A 7,868-nucleotide genomic window follows, 5' to 3' on the forward strand; every position below is an offset into this window, starting at 1 on the left:
AGAGAGAGAGAGAGAGAGAGAGAGAGAGAGAGAGAAAGAGAGAGAGAGAGGATACACGTGCACCGTGCACGCGTCGAATATTTCGACGAGTGTAACACACCACCGTTCCGGTGGTATGCAAATACGAATATTTTGGGCGCATTAACTCGACTATTTGGGACACACCTGTTTCATTGCTACGCATGAGAAAATTCTATATCGCGAGGAAAATTAAATAGTAAATTATCGCGTGATTTATGAATCGTTTCGATCAAATATTCTATATCGTAGAGAAATAATCGACGACGTAATGCATCCTTGACATTAACCGCAACGTTTTAGTACGATTAAAATTATGAGAATCTTGGAACTCTCGCTGTTAGCCGTCAGTGGCATCTCTCGCGTTGCGTCAGACCTTTCTAAAAATGCAAAGACACGACCGTGACACGAGAATCGCACCGTTATAAATATCCCTTAGGACCATTAGACCGTATAATGGGCCGAGATTAATAGTGCATGTAATCCCGTGGATATATATCCCATGGGGAAAATGTCAAGCGGTGAGCCAATGTTTGACGATGACGGCGATGTTACCCTTCAAAACTGTCAGTTCATCCCCCGACACTTAGGGCACAATCAAGTTCCATTTGTCTATTCGGCTTCCCGTCCTCCTCGTTCGCCCTTCATCGAAACCCTTCGAATCGTCTCTTCCACACACCCCCTCCCCCGTTCCCCGAACCCCTTTTTCACTCCCACCGTTTCTCCCGACGTTATCGTTGAGTCACTCTACACGATGTTCCGTGAGAATCGAATTAATGGTCACTCGTTTGCCGACGATGTCCTCTTTTTTCTTTTTCTTTTTTCTTTTCTTCTCTCTCTCTCTCTCTTTCTCTTTCTTCCTTCTTTTTTCACGTTTCACTCGTAAATTCGACCGAATAATCGAATCTTCAGATTCGTAATCGCACGACTTTTACGTTTCGAAACTTTTGGAAAACTTCTATCAGCGGATTATTCCTGAATTCTTCCAAGTCTTTTCGTACAAGTTTCAAGAGTCGAACAGTCGTTTGGAATTCCGAGTACAAAGGAGGCGTATCCTTGCTTGAGAACCGTCGAGGTTCTTTATTTGAAAATGACGTTCGAATATTAAACACGCGAAATGCAAGGAGAAAGAGAGCGTGGTAGTTCGGTACAACGCGTTTATTTAAAAAATATTTGCCAAAGAGCTGGGATGGAGATCGGAGGGACGACTGCTTCTTCTTTGAAATCCGTTACCCGCGAATCATTGAAGACGAAGTGTACAGAAGCCACGTGCCGCGACTCGCTTTATTCCTTGCCTTTCAAAGGACCTCCGAGGTTTATATTATAGACGTAGCCTTATAAAGCGCGGAGTAAGCGCGTTTATTTTCGCGTGTATACCCACCGTACGAACTTTCTCTTGTCTTAATTACGAATTTATACTTTTAAATTTAATCGCTTTATCACGATAACCTTGGACTTTCATCGCTTCGAAAACATTAATTCAAATATTTCATTCCCACGATCATTAAACAGTGATATTTTCGATAAAGTTAGATTAGATATTCTACGACACTCGAATCGTCGATCGATAACTAACATCGATTTGACTACTTCGTTACGAGAGAAAACATATAAAGATCTATGTATAAAATATGCGTGTACGTACGATCTAAGATCGAGATAATATCTTCTATCTATGGTCGACGAGAAAGTTGAAAGACGAGTGTTGGTGTTACGAAAAAAAAAAAGGAAGAACAAAAATGAAAAATAAAAAAGAGAAAAGCAAATGAGATTCCTATCGTAATGTTAATGATAAATCTCCGATGGTGAGTTATACGAGTTGAAATTAAATTGGATGTAGTACCATCGTAAATCTCGGGATTCTAATAAGTTACGGAGTTCGAGTTGTCGTTCCGCGTTGTCTACTTGAAAACTTCTGAAGCAAGAAATTATTATGGTAAATTGGATGAGCACGGGCACGGGTATAGGCATGGGCACGGCCACGGGTACGACGGGCACGGGCGCCCACGCGCAAGAAAAGACAAAATAAAGATGGAGAAAAATGGCGTAATATAGGGTGGCAAGAACGGGAAGGTGAAAGAGTAGGAAAAAAAGTGGTCTGAAGGAGGCCGAAATTAAAATGCACAGTTTTACGTTGAAGACCGTATAGGTTGGTATATCGTTCGTGAAGAGTCTCGGAACTACGGATTTAGAAAGTTTTCATCGGCGTTACGAGTAATAACGAGAATGGTTAGTTGTTTCCTCGTTTGATATTGCTCCTCGCGAATCGAGGCCGAGCAAATTTCTTAGCAAACTAAACATCTCGTCGATTTATCACCGATATCGATACAATGAATTAATTATTAATATTGCCGACGCAAATACCGATTGTAAATCCGATATTATTCTTTTGTCGAGCGATACGATAATACGATTGTATTAAAAACAAAAAAAAAAAAAGGAAAGAAAAAAAAAGAGGCCGTCTCGGCGATGACGAAATAGATTAAATAATTTCGTAGTACGTAACTTAATTAAACGATCAATTCCGGTCGCCTCCATATGGACGATATATTCAGCGGTGAAATTTGAATATCGTCCGACTAAAGGACACTCTGACAGAAACGGTAAATTACCCGTGGGAGCTTTTCCACACGTAAAATGGGTATTTAATTAATTGTTAACTAACGAACGGTTTTGTCGTATACCGTATATCTTTTCTCCCTTTTTTTTGTTTCTTTTTATTTTTTCTTTTGTTAAAAATACCTGAACGTATATGGCCATCTTGAATAAAATGTTTCGTCGATTCAATCTCGCTGTTCCTTTTATTACGTTAGCTAATCAGTCAACTAATCTGATTCGTATCAATCGACGTGCACGGTGTTTAAATGAAAAAAAATCGGACGAGACTGCAAGGCAGCTGTTGCTTCGAACGTAAATTTCTCAGGCTGCATAATTAAACGCACGGCTGGTGATAGCAAATAAAACTCTGCAGTACTGCGGCCAAATGAAAGAAACTCGTATTAAATGCGCGAGCACAGATGGTGCAAAGAATCGACGTTGAGGCGAACGTCCGCTCGCCTATTATTATATTATCGAAGCAAACGTGACGGATTCAAAAGGTCGTGACCTTGGGAGGGCGAATGACAGTTCGAAGAAATCGAAGAAAAAGAGATCAAGTTGGTTAAGAAATGATCGAGTAGTTAGTCAGCCCTTTCTAAGCGATCAATCACCCTCTCGCGTTCTGGCTTCTCTTAGATAAAAGATTCGAAATGGAAACTTGTGCTCGTTGACTTCAAAAAATCGATGAAAGATTATTTAATCCTTTTAGTATTTCATTGAAAACGACGCGTCCACGATTGACGACCGTGCGAGGAATGCTTGAACAAAAATTGTCAAAAAATACTTCTTATAAATGATTCTTATGAGAAAATGGATAAATAAATAAAAAAAAAATAAAAAAAATCCTAATACATTCGACGGTTAGATATTTTAGGCACAAAATATAAAAATCATGAATCTTCGAAGCTTACGTTGGACAGCTTCCAACTAAAACTACCGGAAAGATGTAGCCGAGGAGTTATGCAACAGTTATCCGAGGCGAAATTGATTACTTTTTAGTAATAAAGAAGAAACGCGAGCGTTTCTGATTTTGTTTAAACTAACGAAAAAGAGAAAAAAGAGAAGAGAAAGAAAACAAAGGACAAGAAACATTTCTGCAAAAAAAAAAAAGGAAAAAAAGGAAAAAGAAAGAAAAACAAGAAAAATTCCTCACTTCCACGTTTAATGCGTCGAACGTGATCGTCCGAAGAGAATACTTTCTTTGATTTTTCATCGAAACAGTAGCCAGAAACTTAAATAGCTAGGAGAGGATGGAAACGAAGAAACTCCTCGTAGAGAACGAGGATAGTCCTTTTCTCCTGGATATCGTTAAGTGTATGTGCCACGTTTAATTTCGCAGGCAAATGAAAAGTTTCACGGGAACTGTAGCAGATGCTCCTCCTTTCCTACTGGCCAGCACTCGAGCCTTCGAGGCTTTCTTGCAGGACGTAGGTACACTTCTCTTTTCTCCTTCGCTTTCTACTATCTCGCATGCGAATTTCAACGGCGAATAGTCGTATCGTGATACGGAGAATAGATGAGGAAGATAGGAAAGTAGATAAAGAAGGATAGTAATTACGTTTGCAGAAAATTGCTAGGATCTTATCGAGTTGAATTATCGAAGCAGTTAAGAAAAAATTTGACTGCTATCGAAATGAACGACGAGATCTCTCTCTCTCTCTCTCTCTCTCTCTCTTTCTCTCTCTTTCTCTCTCTTTCTGTCTCTCCTTCTCTTTCTTTCTCTCTGCTCGTCTCTGGAAGAGATCACAGAGTGCGTAGCTTCTCGTCGTAGTAATTAGTTGGAGAAGCCAAGCGAAACTCAAACGGCAGGAAATGTGTTCTTCGCCTATACGGCAATACGATTTATCGATTTCTCCTCTTTCGTCCTTATCATCCTCCTCCCACGTTGACTGTAAATGTCCACGAAAATCCTTTAATCCCCCGATTGGTATCCGACGCGATGTAATGCGACAAAAGCGAAGGATTTTGTCGGTGGGAAGAGTGAAAAAAGGAAAGAAGAAAAAAGAAAGAAAAAAGAAAAAAAGAACAAAAAAAGAACAAAAATCATATGATTACAGAATCGGATTAACTCCGGATAGCAACGTTTGGGTAGGCGCATGGTGGATAGGTTTTCTGGCAGCTGCAGTTATTTGCTTTGTTATCGCGATACCGCTTCTGGCATTTCCTCCAGCTTTACCGGGTACGACGACAAATTTCAAACTTACCTATGACCATTACAGGGATCACTTTTTGCCGATGTGCTTTTTACTATCTCTCTCTCTCTCTCTTTATCTCTCTCTCTCTCTCTCTCTCTCTCTCTCTGTCTCTCTCTATCAAAGTAACTTTTAATATCGTTTTTCTATCAATGCGAATCGGCAAAAGTGATTCTCGTGAAAAGATCGCCAACAGTCGTGACACTCCGATCGTTTTCTTTTTCAGGTTCGGAAGAATTGGCTAAAGAGAGAGTATCCGAGGCACACGCGAAACCAAACAAATCCTCGGCTCGTGAACCTGGAGAGGCCTTTTCGAAAATTCGCGAACTACCACGTGCCATGACGGAATTGCTGACCAATCCTGCGTTCTTCATGCTAAACTTGGCGGGTGCCAGTGAGGGCTTGCTTATAGCAGGTTTCGCTGCTTTCCTACCAAAACTGATCGAAAATCAATTTAGCGTCAACGCCAGCTCAGCCGCGTTATTGATGGGTGAATACATTTTGCATTTGCTTTTTTTTCTCCCATCCTTTTTTCTTCTCCCTCTCCCTACTCCCCTTTCATCATCAACATCACCCCTAAAAAAAAAGAAAAAAAAAACAAAAAATATGGGGAAAAAAAAAAGAAACGCAACATTCGCACGACGCGAATCCTTTTCGCTAAACCGTCAACTGCAAAGGCACAGCAATTTTATATCGACGAGCGATCAAAACGCTATTATAACTTTTTACCTTGATCACCGGATGTCAAAGCGAGAGAGAGAGAGAAAGAGAGAAGGATCGCTGTTTTTACTCCGCTTAACGACGCTCCTTCTCATCCTTTGTTTCAGGATTGGTGACGGTGCCCGCTGGCGGTGGTGGCACGTTCCTCGGTGGTTATTTGATAAAACGTTTGAATTTATCTTGCTCCGGTATTTTGAAATTCTGTCTCTTCTCCACGGCCGCTTGTATAGTATTCACCCTCTGTTTTGCACTGAGCTGTCCGAATTTGAATTTCGCCGGACTCACCGTACCTTATCATTCTCTTACAAAGTACGTATCTCTTGAGATTCTTGTGTTATACTTGTAAAATCAGAGAAAAAAGAAAAAAAGAAAAGAAAAGAAATAATTTCATTCGGTTCGATTTACTTTCGAGTTATTCATAACCGCGTTCTCTGTGTTATTGGAAATTTAATTTTGTTTCCTTTTTCCGACATAAAAAAATTGAATGCTTCGGCATATATATTTCGATTGGCCAGTTAGTCGCGTTTTTGGACCATGAAATTTTTTTTGTCCATCCTCTCGAAACTCGACGTAATTTTATTTATCCGTAAGCTAAAAGTAAAGCGTCGCATCAAATTTTCCGGAATAGCGCGCACGGCCAACGTTAAAATCGATTTCGCAGGAGCCCCGGAGAGAATCGCGGCGACGCGACTTAAAATACCTGACTATTCGATTACCGTCAGATTCAATTAAGATTTACTACAACGTACACCGGGAGGTTGTCATTTTCATTAATCGTTCGCAAGAGATACTTATAATAACCGAGGCCCTTATACGGGTCGCGTTATCTTTGAGAAAACGCTTTTTACTATTTTTATTCCTTTTTTTTCCTTTTTAATGTATCACCTACATTACAGAAAATCGTTATCGTTGGAAGACTCTTGCAACAGTGCCTGCGGATGCTCTAGGTCGGAATTTAATCCTATTTGCGGCATCGATGGACTGACTTATTACTCACCGTGCCACGCTGGATGTTATCAGGAAATATCGATGAACGACGTCAAAGTAAGTCGAATCTATATCTTACAGATAATAACGAAATAATTTTATTAAAATTTAATCGACCGACCGTTCGAATTTAATCGGTCGATCGATCGCATTAAGAAAACGAGTTTCTACGTCGAAGTAAAAGAAAAAGGAATTTACGTGTTGACAGGTGTACGCGGATTGCAGTTGCATTCAGGGTACGGCCAAAAATTTGACGATGTTAAATAGCAACGAGAACGTCACTTACGAAGCCGTAAACACGACCTGCACAAGCACCTGTTCTTATCTCTGGCTCTTCGTCGTTCTCGCTTTTTGTAACATGTTCGTAACCTTTCTCTGTACGATGCCGGCTCTATCCTCGACCCTCAGAGTCGTACGCGACGATCAGAGATCTTTCGCTCTTGGTATACAATGGATAAAGGTTCGAATTCTCGGCACGATACCTGCCCCGATGGTGTTTGGCGCGCTCATCGACGAAACTTGCATCCTGTGGCAAGAGAATTGCGATGGAAGAGGGGCCTGCCTCGTCTACGACAATTATTACATGAGCAGGTTCGTCTCTGGTTCGTAACAATCGATTCGTTCGACGTATTGCTTCTCTTGAAACTTTACTTAACCGAAAGGGATCTCGAAATATCGAAAACTGGTAAAGGAACGTAGACTTATCTATAGACTATACGATATATTTTTGAATTTCTTCGCGAAAGTAGCAGGTATCACAACTCCTCCGAGGATAGCAACATAAAACCGAATGTTTCCACTTTGGTGTATCGGCTCCTTCTGTAAAATGTAACAAAACTCGACGTGACCTTTTGACAGAACCAATCCAATGTATCCGATATGATCGAACGAAAGGAGAAACAGAGCAACCGTGTTCATCGATTATCCGTATCTGTTTCAGCTACATGCTGGCACTGGCTTTTATCGGCAAAGCCGCCTCCCTCCTTTTCTTTTTCTTAGCCTGGTGGAGTTACATTCCTCCGGTAAGCAAGACGATCGGTCCAAATTCTCGACAGGAAGCCACTGCCGGTGCAAATATATCATTGGTACCAAACGACGCCTCCAACGATCTTCAACTAACACCAGCCACGATCACTCCTATGATGGATGCATAGATTAACATCCGATGCGATATGAGAAGAATATCATCGACAAATTCGAGCACGCTTGCGTGCAAGCTAATAATAAATGTGATAACATTTTCTACGAAACGCGCTGCGAGTTGATACTTACGATAATCTCAATTCGTATTTTACGTCGTCTAAGCTCTTATTTCTTTTAAAAATCGTTATTGTCCTCTTTCGAACATTTATA

The 7,868-nt window shown here is 40.7% G+C and overlaps 1 protein-coding gene across 5 annotated transcripts in view; it reads left to right on the forward strand.

Annotated features, from left to right (window-relative positions):
* LOC122631617 (solute carrier organic anion transporter family member 4A1) overlaps window positions 1-7,862 on the forward strand; it is a 26,009-nt gene extending 18,147 nt beyond the window's left edge. For 4 of the 5 annotated variants that reach the window (XM_043817547.1, XM_043817548.1, XM_043817546.1 and 1 more), the window contains 6 exons: window positions 4,674-4,795; window positions 5,035-5,298; window positions 5,636-5,837; window positions 6,425-6,572; window positions 6,724-7,106; window positions 7,456-7,862. In XM_043817547.1, coding sequence (XP_043673482.1) covers window positions 4,674-4,795; window positions 5,035-5,298; window positions 5,636-5,837; window positions 6,425-6,572; window positions 6,724-7,106; window positions 7,456-7,669 — 1,333 coding nt within the window. In that variant the 3' untranslated portion in view covers window positions 7,670-7,862. Of the gene's footprint in view, window positions 1-4,673; window positions 4,796-5,034; window positions 5,299-5,635; window positions 5,838-6,424; window positions 6,573-6,723; window positions 7,118-7,455 lie in introns of all 5 variants that reach the window. The other variant, XM_043817550.1, reaches the window with a different exon arrangement.
* The last annotated feature ends 6 nt before the right edge of the window (window positions 7,863-7,868 follow it).

The sequence above is a fragment of the Vespula pensylvanica genome, chromosome 9 (assembly GCF_014466175.1).
Source record: "Vespula pensylvanica isolate Volc-1 chromosome 9, ASM1446617v1, whole genome shotgun sequence".
Lineage (NCBI taxonomy): Eukaryota > Metazoa > Arthropoda > Insecta > Hymenoptera > Vespidae > Vespula > Vespula pensylvanica.